This window comes from Gekko japonicus, unplaced genomic scaffold (genome assembly GCF_001447785.1).
Source record: "Gekko japonicus isolate JY-2015 unplaced genomic scaffold, Gekko_japonicus_V1.1 scaffold106, whole genome shotgun sequence".
NCBI classification, from domain to species: Eukaryota; Metazoa; Chordata; class Lepidosauria; order Squamata; family Gekkonidae; genus Gekko; species Gekko japonicus.
In genome coordinates this window covers 914,948-934,822 of record NW_015170890.1, presented here as the reverse complement: position 1 = coordinate 934,822, position 19,875 = coordinate 914,948, and the positions used below count along the sequence as shown (strand labels likewise).

The 19,875-nt window shown below is 44.0% G+C and overlaps 1 protein-coding gene across 1 annotated transcript in view; it reads left to right on the top strand.

Moving 5' to 3' along the window:
* Window positions 1–19,875, top strand: part of GADL1 (glutamate decarboxylase like 1) — a 126,512-nt gene that overhangs the window by 40,100 nt on the left and 66,537 nt on the right. Inside the window, exons 7-9 of the mRNA XM_015418396.1 lie at window positions 12,244–12,323; window positions 12,440–12,494; window positions 17,996–18,112. Coding sequence (XP_015273882.1) covers window positions 12,244–12,323; window positions 12,440–12,494; window positions 17,996–18,112 — 252 coding nt within the window. The remainder of the gene's footprint in view (window positions 1–12,243; window positions 12,324–12,439; window positions 12,495–17,995; window positions 18,113–19,875) is intronic.

Below are 19,875 nucleotides of genomic sequence, written 5' to 3'. Positions count from 1 at the left end.
GACTCTTTGCAACCCCATGGACCACATCATGCCAGGCCCTCCTGTCTTCTCTCATCCTTAATTTCATGTTCATTGCATCGATAACACTGTCTAACCATCTCATCCTTTGCCTTCCCCTTCTTCTTTGACCTTCAGTCTTTCTCAGCATCAGGGTCTTCTCCAGTGAGTGCTCCCTTCTCATTTGGTGGCCAAAGTATTTGAGCTTCAGCTTCAGTATCTGGCCTTCCAGGGAACAGTCAGGGTTGATTTCTTTTAGGATTGACTGATTTGATCTCCTTGCAGTCCAAGGAACTCTCAAGAGTCTTCTCCAGCACCATAATTCGAAAGCATCTATTCTTCGGTGCTTAGCCCTTCTTATGATCCAACTCTTGCAGCCATGCATTACTACTGGGAACAGAGAAGCAGACATTACTTTAAAACATAGTTCAGCCTATGACAGAAGTTAGGAACAACTAAATTTTCTAAAATGTATTCCTATCCTAAAGAAAACCTTTTATGAAAATATGTGTATCCTCGAATGGCTGTCTAAGGGTTCCACCAGGGATGAGAAACACAGCTGCATTTGGGAACCACTGCTTTTTAACATATGGTGCGTGATCTCACACACACAATTAGCCGTGCCATAGGCGTGAATGCCGGGCAGATTTAAAGGGCACAATCAGACACGAACATCTGGGAAGTGCCCTGCACCTGCTGGCAATCCGTTTTGCTCCACCGCATATGCGGGGTAAAAAGACACCAGGGAAAGTCCGGTAGCAAACGGGTTGCTATGGGCCACAGATGGACTTTCCCTTATCTGATCGCTCCAGCGTGCTCTCATGGCGTTGGGATGGACTGATCAGGCCATCTCGACTCCGTGCCATTGTTTCCCCCCCCTTTCAGTATGCGCATCATTGCCCATTCCATAGGGAGCCCTCAGTGCTGAGATGCGATTCATCGATTCCCCATTTAAGCGAATCGGAAACAAACGGCAAACCCCCCCACACACACCAGACTCACCCGCGGTTGCATCTGATCACGCAGTGGTGGGCTGCCCCCGCGGCTTCAAAGGTCTGTGTGATTGCGCAACTGTGGGTCAAATCCCTCCGGAGGGAATATCTTCACTTCCCCCCCAGTTTATCTCGCACGTGTGACTGCACCCATACGTTACTTATATAGTTGCTTCATTGGTAGTGGAAAGTGCTGTCAAATTGCAGTCAACATGAGTTTTCAAGGCCAGAGACGAACAGAGGTGGCTTGCCATTGCCGACTCCACACAGTTATCCTAGACTCCCTTGGTGGTCTCCCATCCAAGTACTAACTAGGGCTGGTGTTGCATAGGTTCTGAGATCTGATGAGATTGAGCTAGCCTGGACCATCCCGGCCAGGGTAGTTGCTTCATTAAAGAAGAGGAATGGCTTGTTCCCAGTTAAGACTGATGGTCAGGCTTTCTTAGGCTGCTGCCACACGGGACGGCTGAAACGCGGCTAAGCAGAGCTGCACCGAACTTGAGATGCCGCGGCGGGATCCCACGGATCCCCTCAGCCGCGGCGCATCGCTCCCCGGCACGATCAGATGCCGGGGAGGAAAGTCCGATGGAAGGGGGAGGCTGCCGAACTGCGCATGCTTGAGCATGCGCAGTACGGCTGGGGGCCGGGATGCGGCGGCGCGTCCTTGCGCCGCCCGATCCCACGGCCCGGCTTGCGGCGCTGGAAGGGATACAACCACCTAGTTAGGTGGTTCTTTTTTACAGCGCGGTATCGCCATTTGGGACGGAACAGGGACGGGCAGGCAACGATTCCCAGATGTTGCCGTGGGATCGTGCCCGTTTGCTCCGCCCCTGTTCCGTCCCGCTCCCGGCCCAAAAGGACCTTAGTCTTGCTTTACACTGATGACATGATTTTACAAGCACAGAATAAAGTTGAGCTTTATTATTTGCAGGATAAATTGATCATGAAGTATTGTATACCAAGACTAAGATAATGGTTTTTGGCCACAGTCCTCTGTTGTAATGACTGGCCACCAGATTGACCAAGCAGCTTCTTTTAAATGCTTAAGCATATACTTTTGGCCAAGAAGAGCTGAGAGGCCTAAATTCTCTATATCGGAGACCATCGCCCATCCAGAAGCTTGTATGAATTACTTAGGAAACATTATGTTCTAATTTATGGAATTGTAGAAGAAGATATTTACAGTCTAAAGCAAAAGATAGGAGCAACTAAACCTTTTTCCATAGTGAAAGCCCAAAATAAGTTTCTAAGATCTTGATTATTTATGTCAGCAAATGTGTCCATGGCAATACTTGTACTTGAAATTTTTAATTTCTGTTATGACCTAAGTTATGTCTTATGGAAATAATCTATAGATGTAACTTAAATCCAAATGCATGATTGTCGCATATCTAGAAACATGTGGTTTCTCAGAGTATTTTGACTTGATCTAAGGATTTTTGAGAAGCAGATCTCTTTAAAAGTAGGCTTGTCAATGCAGATTTTCAAGAAATAATATGACGAGTTGTCCTGTATCCTACTACTCTACTGAACAGAGTTTGAAGTCTTCCTCCAGCCTGAGGTGTGGCATACACCCCTGATTTTTTTAAAAAAAATCTCATTTTTACTTTAACAGCAGCTTTACAAGATAAATTATCTTCTAAACGCAAGATAGTTTAATCTTTAGAAATCTTTTATTTCATTAGCCTTCAAATGATGGAGCTGGCTGTAAATTTGGCTATGTAATAATATCCCATGTATTCGTTTGGGGGTATGGTAAAGTTGAGGAAGGTTGTGGTGGCTCAAGTGGTTAAGACACTGAACTGCAGACCGGAATGTTGGCAGTTCAGCAGTTCGAGACCCCAATGCCTCATGACGGAGTGAGGTCCCATCTCTGGTCCCAGCTCCTGCCAATGTAGCAGTTCGAAAGCAAGAAATTGCAAGTAGATAAATAGGTACCTTCGGTGGGAAGGCAGCAGCGTTCTGTGTGCCTTGGCGTCTAGTCATGCCAGCCACATGACCATGGAAACGTCTTTGGACAGCGCTGGCTCTTCGGCTTTGAAACGGAGATGAGCACCGCATCCCTAGAGTTAGATTTGACTGGCTTTCGAGCAAGGGAAACCTTTACTTATAGTTGAGGATCTTTACCACTATGTCATGCTCAGGGCTGCCCCCAGGCCCTGAAAATCCAGTAGCCATCTTCAAGAAGGAAGCGAGCGCCTCAGATATGGCAGGGTTGGGGGTTATGTCACACCCCAGTCACCTCCCTCAGATCGATCGCCTCTACACCTTCTCTCTCGCTTGGCTGTGCAATCGTCTCTGAATTCCTCCCCGGCACTCTTCAGCTTCCTGTCTTTTATAGATCCTCCCCTCCCTTAGTGACACACCCCTTTCTGGGAATACTAGAACCATAGGCTCTTCCACCCGTCCATCACTGTGTTCCCCAATCCCTAGGTGTTTCCCCGTTTGGTTTCGCCTCCCTGTATATCCCTGTGCTTCTATCCGGGAGCTGGGGCGTGCAGGGGAGTGCCTACTTCCGGCATGGATGACGGGATCAACGCCTGCTGTCTTGGCGTCGTCACTTCTGAGGGGTAAGGCAGGGACCCTCCACCTGACTCTTTCTCTTGATAGAGCCCGCCCCCCCCCCAGTCAGCTGCCGAGGAACGCGGTCCGTGCCGGACCATTCCTCTCGCTCAGATTCTTCTGGGGTCCTTCGAAGTCTCTGTGGTCGCTGAGGGAGGGGGTTGGAGTCTCGTGAGTCTCTGGGACCGCCCCCCTATGGCTCGGGCCTGCCGCCTTCATTGTCCACTGACGCCATTGCCCTGGGGTTTTTGTCGCCCGGGATTTGTGTAGAGCCTAGTGCGGGTAGCACCAGTCCTGCCGCAATGGCCTGCGAGGCCATGGAGGAGCCCGCGGCGGGACACACTAGATGACTTTTCTCACTGTTTATTTCTCCTCATAGAAACTTGATTGGTTAGCAGTACACTTTAAACTTGGTTATTGGTAGTCCGATACAGATTTATAACACATAAAGTTCCTTCAGACTTAGTTTGGGCTGTTAGGGTTCATTCTCAATTTTCAAGGGCTCTTTTTGCAGCAGGAACTCCTTTGCATATTAGGCGACACACCCCTAATGTAGCCAATCCTCCAATAGCTTACAGAGCTCTTCTTACAGGGGCTACTGTAAGGTCTTGGAGGATTGGCTACATTAGGGGTGTGCCACTTAATATGCAAAGGAGTTCCTGCTACAAAAAGAGCCCTGCGCACTGATGATTAATTGGATTGAATTATTCCTCAACTTTTCTTTTAATCAGCTCATCTTATATGCTATAAGGCAGTCTTTCTACATGCCCACAAAGCAATCTTGTATTGAGTCAGGCCATTGGTCTATCAAAGTCATTCTTGTCTATTCTGCCTGGCAGCAGCTCTCCAGGAACTTTAGCATAGGTGTTTCACATCACTTGCTGTTGGTTATTTTTTAAACTCTGGAGTCCAGGGATTGAACCTGGGATCTTCTGAATGCAAATCAAATGCACTTCCACTGAGCCATGGCCACTTCCATAGTCTCCATGAAACAATAACCTCATTAATAGCTCACCATTCTAAAAGTTGGAATGCTAATAACTTTTCCACAAGACTTATTGTAAAGATGAATGGGATTTGATGTTGTAAATCTCTTCATTAATGGAAGTACTATATACATAATGATTCCCCCTAGAATCGAGGTTGATACTTTAAACAGGGGAAGTCTGTCTATTCTTCATCTATAGTGATGTGCAAGATCCATAAAGAATAAAAGAAGGCAGACTCTCATAGTGCTATGGCAGGGAAGTGGCATTTACCCTCCAGTTTTCTTTTGCCATTGATTTTGGATGTTGCCAAAATATTGCCATAGCTGAAGTATGGCAACAACAACTTGCTTTGTCTGAAAAACATGGGAACAAAAAAACACGAGTGTTAAGATTTTTTTATAAGCAGTGATGAGGGGGATGTAGATGGAATTCTGGTTCTTTGAGATGAGAAGCTGACTTTGGAAGGACAGGAAGATTCTATGTTCATATCCTACCACCACGGACCCAACTTGGCTGTTTGCAGCACACAGAGAGCCACATTTGGAATTATCAGCAACGAAAAGAGCCACATGACCACCATATGCCCTGTTCACCAGCCCAACATACATATATAACTAATATTAAATATATACTTCATAATTTAATTACCAAATTACTTCTGGTCATGTGGGATTGTCTCTCTCCACCATTATAAAACCTTATGTATCTGAAATTAAGGGAAAGGCTTCACTCTCTGCTTTCTCATTCTCTTCTCAGTGTGATACACAGACAAGAGAGTAAGACTACAAAGATCCCAGGGGAGAGCAAGCTGGTCAAACCACCCCACTGTGTCCAGCTTGCTCTTTTCCTAGGTAGTTGCTGTGGTGATGGTTGCACTCTCTTATCTCTGCAGTCAGCTTGCTGTCCTCCTGATAGCTCCCCGTGTTCCTGGAATCAGAGTGCAGAGGCTGCAAGAAGTAGGCGTTGAAGAGGATGGACCCATTCCTGCAGCTTAGGGAGGCTCACAGTTTACATGTCCTCCAGTCCCTTCACTGCACTGGCAGCTGTTTTGAGGTTGTAACCACATGCCAACAACAAGCCCTACCGGACCGTGCTCTTACCCACTTTCCTGGATTGTGTGGCATGTGCCACATAGGGGAACAGTGATCAGAATAGACACAGAGGTCATGTCAAAGAGCCACATGTGGCTCCTGAGCTACTGCATCACTGGCCTAGGCAAGGCTGTTAGAGACCTCTTTATCATTTGTTTATTGGTTGTATGTGAGGGAACCATTAGAACGGAGTAAATCCATAATAGCATGAACACAAGGTGAAAATTGTAGTCTTTGGGACAGCATTAAAGTTACCTGGGAGAGAGTGATTTTTGTGTCAAGATTATGCTTTGTATAAGTTACAGATGCAAGAAATATTTTAAAAATTACTTCGGAGTTACTTGTGAAAATATTCCTACCTGTCATAAATCCTATGGAAAAACCCGCGACACTTTCCAAATCTATTGGTCAGAACTTCTCCAGAGCTCATTAACAATTCATTTGAATAAAGTAATTTCTTGTAGATATTACATTTGTGGTTACATGGCGATGTGTGGGGTGGGGGGAGCGGAGCCCAGCATCTGTGCATGTTGCATATAGGCTCCATCCCCACGCGCAAGACTCCGTTCCTTCCAGCTTTTCCCTCTTCTCAACAATACATGATTTGTGACAAAAACTATGATTCAGTGGTCTGCCTTCGTTTCCCAATATGTAGATTTTGCTGATATGTTATTTTTTGAGCCTTAAGAGGTTTGTCATTTCCCAGTGACTATTCGATGGAGCCTAATAGGTGACCGTTAGTGTACTAATAAGGAGCTGTTTTGTGAGAATGGCTTGCAATTCAAATGAAACTCTACTGCCAGAATCCAAATCTCCAGTGAATTGTATGCTGCTGCTCTGCAGACATATTTCGAATTATTGATGTAATTCACTATAACCGAAGATTGATTATCTACCTATGTATGTTATTATTCCCATTGCATTCTGAATGAATAAATTCTAAAGGCTTTGTGAACATGTCATGTTAGAACAGATTGGCTGATGGCACCTGATAGTATATTCCGTGCATTTAGATTTAAAAAATGAGGAAAGAAACCTTTCTTGTCAAAGGGGGAGGGGGGACTCCTTTTGAGGTGATGCGTCTCTTCTGAAAAAAAGCATGACAGGCTTGAATGCCCTTAATATATTCATGCCCACACATTAAAATGCTGCAGATTTTTCATAATTATGTTTCTCTGTAACTGCATTTGTGTGAACTCTCTGGAAGAAAACTGAATTAATTAACCACCTGGTTTCACCTGCTGTATGCAAAGGAACAATTTAAGGCATTTTCAGGGTTGTTGGCAAGTATATTAATTTAACTCTTAAATAACATTGAGTGTTTTCCTTTTCTTTTATCAAGGAGAATATTGAATTTTCTACTGAAGTATGTCAGTTCGTACAGCTTCTTTTGCCCAGGCACTGAGAATTCAGGAGCATCTTCTCTGTTAAATTGCACAGAGCTTTTCAGGACTGAATCCAAAGACAGAGATAAACATTAGGAACTTATCAGAAAATGAAAAGTTGCTGACTGATTTCATGTGCTACATTATTCATATGAAATTTTTAGTTACAACTGAATTTGACCTGAACATCTGAAATTGCTGCAGATGGGGCAAATTAATACGTTGCACTTTTCCAGGCACAGGCTCACCCACAGAAGCAACAGGCATTTGTACAGCAGAACATAACATATTGATCATATGGATTTTTCTTCTGCCAGCCAGATTTTTCTCCTTTATACTCCAGAACTGATCAAGAGATTTGTCATTGTTAGCAATCCAGGTGCATCACACATTTATTTATTTATTTATTTTATTATTTTAATTTATAGCCCTCCCTCCCTGCAAGCGGGCTCAGGGCGGCTCACAAATAGGGCGTAAGCCAATACATAAAACAGATTAAAACCACATAAAACAATCAATACAATACTACAACATTTATAAAGTGCTCTAGATATTTCAGAACAATCTTCCATAAAAGATGGCGTCTTGAAGATGGTACTCCCAATCAGTGATGTCAGTTTATTTATTTATTTATTATATTTATACCCCGCCCATCCCGCGAGCAGGCTCAGTTCCATGCGACACAGTCGTTCTCTCTTCCCAGGGCCAGTTGGTGATGATGGTAAGGTAGTGGAGGCTCCTACTCAAAAGCCTGGCAGAAGAGCTCCGTCTTACAGGCCCTGTGGAACTGCGCAAGATCCCGCAGGGCCCAGGTCTCTTCCGGGAGCTCATTCCGCCAGGTAGGACCTGCCACCAAAAAAGCCCTGGCCCTGGTTGCAGCCAGCCTGGCCTCCTTGGTGCCTGTAATTGCCAGGAGATGTTGCATCCCCGACCGTAGTGCCCGTAGGGGAACATATGGGGAAAGGCGGTCCCTTAGGTATGTCAGACCCCAGCCATATAGGGCTTTAAAGGTAAGAACCAGCACTTTGAAGCAAATCCGGTACACTATTGGCAGCCAGTGCAGCACTTTTAGCACAGGCCAGATGTGGTCCCGGCCAGGGAGATCCATCAACAGCCTGGCCGCAGCATTCTGCACTAGCTGCAGCTTCCAGATTTGTGACAGAGGCAGCCCCATGTAGAGAGCATTACAGTAGTCTAACCTCGAGGTGACCGTCACATGGATCACTGTGGCCAAGTCATCGCGGTCGAGGAAGGGAACCAACTGCCGAGCTAGCCAAAGATGGTAAAAGGCTGACTTAGCAGTGGCTGCCACCTGGGCCTCCATAGTTAGCGAGAAGTCCAGGAGCACTCCAAAACTCCTAATCTCCGGTGCTGGCACCAAAGGCACCCCATTGAAGGTCAGGAGAGGGAGACCCAACCCCAGACCACCCCGACTCAGCCCCAGGACCTCCGTCTTCACCGGGTTTAGTTTCAACCGACTCAGTCGGAGCCAACTAGCCACGGCCTGCAACGCCCGGTGCAGATCTTCTGGGCTGGAGCCTGACCGGCCGCCCAACATCAGATAGAGCTGAGTGTCATTTGCATATTGATGACACTCAAGCCCATACCTCTGGACAATCTGGGCAAGGGGGCGCATGTAGATGTTGAACAGCATCATGGAAAGCACTGCCCCTTGCGGCACCCCACATTCAAGAGGATGTCTCCGGGACTGCTGTTCCCCTATCACCATCCTTTGTCCCCGACCTTGGAGAAAAGAGGCAAGCCATTGAAGGGTGAGACCTTGAATCCCCACGTTAGCGAGGCAGTGGGTCAGCAACTGGTGGTCGACCATATCAAACACGGCCGACAGATCTAACAACAACAGTGCTACCACACCGCCTCAATCCAGATGCCTTTGGAGGTCGTCAGTAAGAGCGACCAGTACTGTCTTTGTCCCATGCCCCGGGCAGAAGCCGAACTGGAAAGGATTTAGGATGGAAGCGTCATCCAGAAAGCCCTGCAGCTGTAATGCCACCGCCCTCTCAATACGTTTGCCCAAATAGGGCAAATTGGACACCAGCTGATAGTTAGCCAATTTGGCTGGGCCCCCGGGAACTGTTGATAATTTCCCTAAGGGCACCTCGCAACCCCTCGTGACCCGCTCTAATGAGCCAGGAGGGGCACGGATCAAGGCTACATGTGGTTGGGCGCACAGATGCAAGCAGTCTGTCAACTTCCTCCAGGCTGAGCAGGCCGAAACACTCCAAACACATTATCCTGTGACTTTTTAGCAGAGGGATTTCTCACAGTAATAAGTCTATGGGTCTTTTATGATATTCCAATTTCCTGTTCAAATTTTTGAACGTGCAAAAGTGGCTACAAATGCCCAAGCACACAACTCTTTCTGTTATCATGTGTGGCTAGGGACATATGTTCTGTGTGGGCATGTTTTCTGTTGGAGCCCCCACCAGATTGCGCAGCATGAAAAACAGACCTAACAGACCTTCCTCCCCATAACTCCATCCTTGCCTAAGTAGATGGTGATTTTTATTACTAGATGTATCCAGAGCAACAGCCACACATCAGTAATATGAAACCTGTAACTAGGTGATGAAGTGCTACTGTGAACTTGGAGGAATAACTGAAAACCCAGATAGAATTAAGCATCAGAAAACAAGTTTATTAGAGAGGAATCCTACCCTATGTCAGCTTATATATATAAGTGGTTTGGAGAAGGCAAAAAGTGCGCACTGGGGAAGGATTGTCCTAGTTGTAGGACAAAAGGGCAGTACTTGGGAATTGAAACAGAAAGATGGAGTGGTCAGGTGTGTGTCTGGGAGATTTGTGAGCCTATATACATTGAAACTGGGGATATTTCTAGAAGGAGGGAGGTTCACATGGTCAAAATTCAGATGTGGGCAAAGGTAGGAAACAGAATGGAGATGGTTGAACCAAATATGAGCATGGATCCTTGGTACAGTAATTGACATGGTAGTAGCAGATAGTCTTTACTGCCAAAAGGCCCATGGAAGTTTGAAAGTCCTTTATTAATCATCTGAATGTCATTGATGGTGAGAGGTTTCCCATCCAGGGACTTCCTGAAGCTGCCTTTTCTTTCAGCTAGCATAATTGATTCAGGAGTGTTCCTGCTTAGTCCTTTCAATCTCTGTACTTTGTTCTTCATTGGCCTGAGACTTACTTGTTGCTTTTAATGCAAAACATAAAAGTCTTGGGTGCCAAGTTAGAGAAGACAGGGACAAAATGGAGGCTATGTGGTAACATTTGATATAGCATAAAGGTTATATGTGTAGTGACTTCTCCACAGTTCACACATCACATATTCATGCCTGATCTATCATGATATGCATTTGTATCTATTTTCTGGTTAGTTCCTTGAACAAGTTTTCAAAAGGGGAATAGGGGATGTATAATATCAGATGTTTCCCAGGGGCTGAAAAATTCAGCCTTTAGTGAATGCTTTCATGTGGAAATGTGAAGAATTTTCTTTCTGGATCATACCATCTTTTATAGAAACTGCCAGCAAGATGTCTCTGGAAGGTCACAAGCAGGGGATGGTGCTGAAGTCCATCCCCTGATGATTGTCACCACTAAGTGTATGATGTTCAGAAGTATAGTACTTATTTATATAATTTCCATTTAGCTGTCTTGGTTAATATCTGTTGAAGACCTCTCTTCTACAACAATTTTATGTGTAGACTACGGCATTTTCCCTGGCTGGTGAAATGGGATCCTAGATGCTCAGCACCTTCTCATGCATTTAGCTCCAGAGAACATTATGTAGATGCCTAAACCCAGTGCAACATTTCCATTTTAGGAAGTCTGTCAGAGAGCACACAACATCAGATCAGTTGGGATGGGCATGAACTGGATCACGAACTAAAGTTAATGGTGAATTTTGGGCAGTTCGTGGTTAGCGAAGTCATGGCAAATCAACCAGCATGAAGTTTCCACGAACTTTCAAGCTGTTTGTGGAGGTTCATGCCAGTTCATGAACGGATACATTTCCAGACAGACTTTCTCCACTCAATCTAAATGTTTACTGAACTTCAAAGCAATGGGGGGGGGGACTTGGAGGGCATGTAGAGAAGCCTCTGCAGGAAGTCTCCTGTGAGTTTTGTGTCTGTAGCTTTCACAAGATCTGTTCTATACACTCCTGAACATCCTGAACCTGCACCTGTCAGAATGGTCATTTTGACAGGTGCAAGTTCAGGAGATCCAGGAGCATATAGAATGGATCCTGTGCAGGTTAGAGACACCAAACTTGCCAGGGATCTCCAGCTGACTCTCCTTTATCTGCCTGCAAGGTTTGGTAAGGATTGAATTTACGGGGTCTGAATTATGCCGCCCCCCCAAAAAAAGAAGGTACTCCCATTAAAGTGCTTTCTGGGGAAATGACAGTTGTTTCCTCAGAAAGCACTTTCCTGGGGGCACCTTCTTTGGGGGGAATGTAACTTGGACCCCATAAACCCAATCCTCACCAAACTTGGCAGGTAGGTAGAGGAGAGTCAGCCACAGATCCCCTGCAGGTTTGGTGTCTCTAGCCTGCACAGGAACTATTCTACTAGGGTTACGAACCTCACAAACGGAACCAGTTAATTAGCTCCCAAAAGTTCATGACAATTTGTGGTTGATGAACTGGGCATGCCATGAGCCGAACCGCATTTTCCTAGTTTGTGCCCATCCCTACTGGTTAGTAGCAGCCATCTTGTTTCCTGAAATTACCCAACATTTTTAACCAGTGGGTGAGTGGATAAACCCATCATGAGCTGTCACTCTAGGACACTTCTGGCATTACTCAGAGCTGTTACTGAACTCCCCAAGACAATAAATGGAATATAGATTTCAGAAAAAGACTTGAAGTGCAGGGAAAACTAGTAGAAGGTATGATGTGCCATTGATCAAATACTGTGAGTGGTTTAACTAGTATATTCAGCATTTCTATGTTTGTTTCTATAGCCTGACAATTCATTTTAGCAATAACTTAGACTTGAGATACCTATTGTATTCCATACCAAAGACTCCAGGTTTGAAAACCAGTGTCATTTCCCCCTCTTGCTTTCAGAGAGGAGGATTCCTTTGTTTTGCTATCCTCTTATTGCAGTCAGGCTCCTGAGGTCTCGCTTCTGATCAGAATTTGTAACATTTGCCTCAGGAAATGTCTCTAATGATATGTCCATTGTTAATTGCCTGCTTAATTTACTCTTTCACGTCCCTTGCATTTATTTAGTGTCATTACTCTGTGAAGAAGGCAGCATCTTTCCTGGGAATTGGCACACAAAATATTTACTTCATCAAAAGTGATGAAAGGTAAGGGAGCCAAAGCCGCTGAAGTGATCTGATTGTCTTTTTGAAATGCAGTAGTGCTGTAAAGAGAGTAACCTATTTAAAACATAACTGAAAAGTTTTAAATCTGTGTCCCATAGAGGTAAGATGATACCTGAGGAACTGGAGAAACAAGTCCAGCGGGCCAGGAAAGAGGTGAGAGGGGGAGAGAGAGAGCGAGAGGGAGCAAGAGTGCGCATGTGTGTGTGCGCCTGTGCAAGGTGTACCATTGTGGATTTGTATGAGGAAATGTGTGGGAAAAGAAGAGTGAAAGTGAAAGCAGGACAGTTCTTATATATACAAATGTTTTTCTAGGTGCAGCCTGCTTGCTGCATTTCCAGTTGGCTATGTTATGTGGTTGCTGCAAAAACAAAGATGTATGTTTAGTTGACTCTGTCATGCTTTTATGTACCACAAGAGTCATTTTTAGTTATGCTACAAATTGTGGAGCGAGTCCTGACTAACAAGTCATTAAAAAGGTAAAGGTAAAGGTTTCCCTTGCTCGAAAGCCAGTTGAGTCCGACTCTAGGGTTGCGGTGCTCATCTCCGTTTCAAAGCCGAAGAGCCAGCGCTGTCCGAAGACGTTTCCGTGGTCATGTGGCCGGCATGACTAAACACCGAGGCGCACGGAACGCTGTTACCTTCCCACCGAAGTGGTACCTATTTATCTACTTGCAATTTCTTGCTTTCGAACTGCTAGGTTGGCAGGAGCTGGAACTAGAGACGGGAGCTCACTCCGTCATGTGGCACTCGGGTCTCGAACTGCTGAACTACCGACCTTCCACAGCCTGCAGTTCAGCGTCTTAACCACTTGAGCCACCACAGCTCCAACAAGTCATTAGGTTTCTACAATTCTAGAAATCGTTCGTAACAAGAATGCAGTCCTGAAATATTTTTAGTTTGTCTTTTCTGTCTTTAAAGTCGTTGTGGTGCAGTGGTTATAGTGCTGGATGTGGGGGATCTGGGTTTGAATCCCCATTCAGCCATGGGAACCTGCTGGGTCACTTTGGGCCAGTCACAAACCCTTGGTCTAACCTACCTCACAGGATAGTTGCATAAATAAAATGGAAGAGGAGAACAACAGAAGAAAAATGGGGTATAAATGAAGTAAATAAATACATTTTAAATTTTTTATTTCCAGGTAGTAACAAATTACTCTTGCACTACAATTAGGATTGTCATGTCCCAGAATTACAACTGATCTTTAGGCCACAGAGATCAATTCCCCTGAAGAAAATGGCTGCTTCAGAGGGTGGACTGTATGGTGGTATTATACCCTGCCCCTCTCCAGGCTCCACACCCAAATCTCCAGGAATTTCCCAACCCAGAGTTGGCAACCCTAGCCACAATCCTAAACCTGGTGCCTTAGAATATTGTGCCAGTTGCTAAGATTACACCTATTGTTAGAACCAAAAGAACTATACCACACTACTGGTGGTATAGTCTTAATGGAAGTAGTTTTTCATATGCTTCCTTCATTTTGAAAAGACAGGAGAAACAGGCAGTAAAAAAATAAAATTAGCCGATTCATGAATGATAGATCAGCCCTGTTTGGGGTGAAATGGTTGTTTGCAAGGGAAGAGGAGCATTCTCATAATCTAAAAAGGCCTTTGATAAAAATCTTGTTTTATGCTAATAGAAGTATTTTGTAAAACACTGCTTTCTGTTCTACGCTCTTTTAAAGAAATCATGTTACTGAAATATAGATACATTTGTTTGTTCTTTTTAATATGGTTTCATTTCCTTGAAATGGATACTATAACCATTTGAAAGGTTCTCTTATCTCACTTCAATGTAAGTATTCTTCCGAAATGCCATTTTACGATTTTCAGCAATTTGTTTATACAGATTGCAATACAGGCTTATATGATCACTGCTTGTTTGGTAGAGGTGATCCTACAGCTTTTTAATAGTGTTTTTATAATACTTGAAAAGGAATTGTATATATGGAAACATATGGGAAACACGTGCCTTGGATCTGCCCATCTGTGGCAGGTGTTTGGATACATATATCTGCCTCTTCAAACAGTACAGTCTTCTTAAAAATGCACATTCTGTGAGAATGTCTTCTCTTTGGTTATTTTTATGCATCAAAAAGGGATAGACTTTAAAAAAATGGGAAGAGTCCCATGCAGAAACATGTTGCTCTGGAAGTGGTTGTGTCTCTGCCTGTAAATTTGGTTGGACTGCAGCTATAGCATGCATACCTTCATGAACTGGAAAGAAGTGTTTGTTTGTTTTTACTGGGAACTTATTTTTGTACTGTGGTGTGATGTGTAAAGGTTGCGCTTTAACACTGCTCCAGTGTATGTACAGAGCTCCTGCACGTATGGCTTTTCTCATTGATTTCAGTGGAGGAACAGCTTTATGTGCACATGTCTCTGCATGAAGTTGCATTCTCCAATGAAGTCAACTTTATCCACAAGAAATCACTGGGCTGGAATTTTCTTTCGCCACAAATGTACATGATTTACTCAACTGTTATGACTGAAAAGAAGATATTATCTTTTTTACTTAATGTAGAAATTATCCAGTGAATACAGTACATTTTTTCAGTGATGCATTCAGATAGAAGATTTTTAAAATGTCCCAATATGGCAGCCATTTCATCTAGTTCCCCATATTGCATGGCAAATTAAAAAAGGCAATTTTTGAAATTTAGTCTTCATTACCACCACCACCACCCCAGCCAAGTACAGCGGGATTTGTCAGGCTATTCCGTTGGCTGCAGGACATGTTACTTTGTGTGGTGTTTTGATATTTTAAGGTTAATAACAAGAAAGGCACTTTAATCAATACTTCAGTGTAATAAAAAACTTACAGCTGTTGTGTTGGGAGGAAATCTTGTTTTATTTAGTATTTTTCTTCAGGCTTCTAGGGAGAGAGTGTTTTTGGCAAGTTTATTTTGTAGTGAGAGCAATTTTATAGCCAGACATGAATACTAAAGATAGGTGTGTTGTTATTCCTGAAAGTGCAGTATATGTATAAAAATAAATAACCATTTCCCCCTGCTAAAATATAGCTACGTATAACTAAATGGATGAGACTCATGTAAAAGCTGGCTAAGAAACAGTACCTTGGGGCACTTGGGCATTGTGCTGTAGGAAAACTAAATCCAAGTTTTTGTTCTAAATTTAAAATTTTGTGTGGAAAGCCATATCCGGCAAAATTGATAGCGGCATTCATGGATGTATGATAAAAGCCTTAGACATAAGAGCATAAGAAGACCCCTGCTGAATCAGACCAATGGTCCATCTAATCCAGCATCTTGTCTCATATAGTGGCTGACCAGTTCCTCTGAAGGGCCAACAACAGGGCACAGAGGCTGAGGCCTTCCCCTGATGATACCTCCTGGCTCTAGGGTTCAGAGGTTTAGTGCCTCAGAATGTGGAGGTTCCCCTCAGTCACTGTGGCTAGTAGCCATTGATAAACGTATCCTCCATGAATCTGTCTAACCCCCTTTTAAAACTGTTTATTCTTGTGGCCATCACTACATCCACTGGTAGCGAATTCCACATTTTAATAATTTTCTGTGTAAAGTAGTATTTCCTTTTGTCCATCCTTTACCTACTGCCTATTAGTTTCACTGGGTGCCCTTGAGTTTTGGTATTTGGGGAAAGGGAGAAAAATTTCTCTTTGTCAGCTCTCTCCACCCCATGCATAATCTTATAAACCTCTATCATGTCCCCCCTTAGTCATCTCTTTTTTACACCAAAAAGTCCCAGACTCTTCAGCCTTTCCTCATAGAGAAGATGCTCCAGCCTCCTAATCATCTTGGTTGCCCCTCCTCTGTACTTTTTCCAGACATGAACATAAACATGAACACGTGAGGCTGCCTTATACTGAATAAGACCATCAGTCCACTAGAGTCAGTATTGTCTACTTGGACAGGCAGAGGTCTTTCACATCACTTCCTACCTTATCCTTTTAATGGGAGATGCGAGGGATTGAACCTAGGACCTTCTGCATTCCAAACAGATACTCTGCCACTAAGCCATGGGCCCTCCCCTTGGTTTTGCAGACTGACAATGCAATCCTAAAAGCAGAGCTACACCCTTCTACGCCCACTGACTTCAATGGCCCATTGGCCCTGGCTTAGAAGGATATAATTCTGCTTGGAATTTGCACTGTGATTTCTGCACTCCGTAGGAGGTCTGAGGCAGAAATCAAAAGAGAACATATACTTTACATGCAGGTCCCCATCCCATCCTGTTGCTACCCTATTACTAGCACAGGTGGTCTTCCACCAATATGTTAGGACAAATCAAACAATAGTGACTTCAATGTGCACACCTGCGCAAGTCTTAGCACATGACATCCGGACTTCCCAGGCTTCTTTTCCAGCTGCAGCTTCAACTGCTACATCAACACACTGCTGCTGCTAGACGTCCTAAGAGATTTGGGTTGCAGCAGACTATGGTGAGAAGGTGGTGACCCCTCCCCAATGCCTTGCTGCACAGGGTGGTCTTTGGACTCTAGGATTATACTTCTTGTTGCTGACACATCTCGTTTCTCATCACTGCTTGGGACTAGGCTCTTGCTTTCTCAAGGCTGTCATTAACTTTGATCACACTTTGCTGGGCTAGTCATGCACAGCTCATCCCTACAGTTTACACATGCTGGTCACTTCAGGCTGTAGTGTTTCTTTACCATCTACGCCAACTGAAGCAAATAAGTGACACATATAAACTTTAGCCCCAGTGGTTTGTCCACTTTGGAGGTTCACCATGTTCTGATACTAAATGGAAAGCTGCCTTATAGACATCTTTTATTTTCGGCTTGGCAGACAAGCAGCGATCGTTCACATTTGGTGGTAAATATACTGCCGTTCCCCTGTATGTTAAGCAGGCAAGAAAATAATATGGAAATACAAATTACGTCATGCAGGTTGGGTCTCCTAGGGATGAAGAAATTCTTCCTCCCACGGGTAGCCTGTTGAATGAACTAATTAGCTTTATAATCAACAGTATTGTTTGTATTAACATGGTGCTCCTATCTCATGCTTGAAAACATAATTTTGGAGGGATAAATAAATGTAAGTATATTGTGGAAAGGTGTGGGTATTGTAAATAGTATCCTGCCCAGTTGTGTTTTCATCCGTCTCACATGATGGTCTCTCCAGCTAAGGAAAGCCTTATAGAAATACCATTCTATCCTTAAGGTATGACATACGAACCAGGCCGTAAGTCAAAGCTTGGAATTGCGGTGGGGTGGCTGTATCATAACAGTACTTAAAAGCAGCACACCTTTTAAAAAATCATTTCTCAGTATGTGTGTGTGCTGGTGCTACAATCTGAATTTTCCACTTCATGTGCCAGAAGGTCTCAGGCTGTCCCTGGAAAAAAAAAATTCCAGTCAGACTTTAATCAGCTTCCTTTCATCATGTGTGTGAAGATCTCAAAACGAGAACCTATAATGCTACAAGAGCATTTCAATTGACATTCTGTTCCTTGAGTCACAAGTTCCTTTCAATTGTGTTTCAAATAGAGTGCATTTCAAGGCATGTTCTCTGTATTTTTTTCTGCTGAGAATGTAAAATGTAGACGTTGTTAGCCCTGTCCCAGATTTCCAGACCTTACTTTACTGAGTATGTCACACTTAAATGTAGAATCTGAACAGTGCAAACACACTCTCTTTTGTTTTGCATCATTCCACAGGGAGCTGCACCATTTTTTGTGAGTGCCACATCTGGCACCACAGTATTGGGAGCGTTTGATCCTCTGGATGAAATAGCTGACATTTGTGAAAGATATGACCTTTGGCTGCATGTGGACGTAAGTTTAGTTTCAATAAAATTTATTCTTATGTTACGCTTTGTTCACCCTTCTCTTAGCAGGGAAATTGTTTTCGTACAGATGTAAAATAAGCAGAATTGAATGAACACTTCCAAGCTCATAAGAACAATGCAGCTGAGTTTATAAATTCTATTAATGGGGTTCTATAAACTAAACTTCATTTTATTTTATTTTTTATTATGTTTTTATCTTATATTTCTCTAGGCGTAGTATCCTCTGGGGTCTGGTGTGTAGGATTAAGCCTGCCTATCCAGTTAGCACATAGGAGAGACTGGCAACTTCAGCAACATGCTTTTATTATTGCTTCATGCATGCGTGGAACTACAGCCTACACACACAGAACCAAGACTAAGTGAGGCTCTCCCAACAGAAACTAGTTTGCGGTGGCTCACTTAAAGGCATACATATATGTACATCACTCTAGGAATAGAATCATAGAGTTGGAAGGGACCTCCAGGGTTATCTAGTGCGACCCCCTGCACAACGCAGGAAATTCACAACTACTTCCCCCCCATACCCCCAGTGACCCCGGTCCATGCCCAGAAGATCCCTCCAGGATCCCTGGCCAAACTGGTCTGGAGAAAATTGTTTCCTGACCCCAAAGTGGTGATCTGTATTTCCCTGGGCATGTAAGAAAGGGTCACAGGAACGTAGCACTGATGCAACCGTTCCTGCCCTCCCTCTCATTATCTGCCTAGGTTCACAGAATCAAGATTGCTGTCAGATGGCCATCTACTCTCTGCTTAAAAATTTCCAAAGGAGAGCCTGCCACCTCCCGAGGAAGCCTGATCCACTGAGGAACCACTCTAACTGTCAGGAAGTTCTTCCTAATGTTTAGCTGAAAACCCTTTTGATATAATTTCAACCCGTTGGTTCTGGCCCAACCTTCTGGGGCTACAGAAAACAACTCTGCACCATCCTCTAGATGACAACCCTTCAAGTACTTGAAGATGGTTATCTTATTACCTCTGAGATCTCCTCTCTGGCTAAACATACCAAGCTTCTTTAACCTTTCCTCATAGGACTTGGTCTCCAGACCCCTCACCATTCTTCGTTACTCTCCTCTGGACACGTTCCAGTTTGTCTATATCCTTCTTAAATTGTGGTGCCCTATACTGAACACAGTACTCTAGGTGAAGTCTAACCAGAGCAGAGTAAAGTGATACCATCACTTCATGTGATCTGGACACTGTTCTTCTGTTGATACAGACCAAAATCACATTTGTCTTTTTAGCTATTGCATCACACTGCTGACTCATGTTCAGTGTATAGTCTAGTAAGACCCCTAGATCCTTTTTACGCATACTACTGCCAAGACTAGTCTCCAGCATCCTATAATTATGCATTTGATTTTTCCTACCTAAATGCAGAACTTTACATTTATCCCAAATGAAATTCATTTTATTTGTTTTAGTCCAGTTTTCCAGCCAGTTGTTGGGTAGTCCCGCCATGAAGTTTTTTCCTCTCGGCTGGAATTGCTCTGCAGCTGTGTTTTGGTTTTGCTCCTTATTTGCTGGCTGGCCTTGAGCGCTCATCGCTTGAGCGTGAATGTCTCCAACTCTCCCACTCACCCCTGAACCGTTACACAGTTCCCCACATTTTATATTCATTGCTTATTAACATAAGAACATAAGAGCATAAGAGACGCCAATGTTGGATCAGGCCAAAGGCCCATCCCGTCCAACACTCTGTGTCACACAGTGGCCAGAAATACCAGTGCCATCAGGAGGTCCACCAGTGGG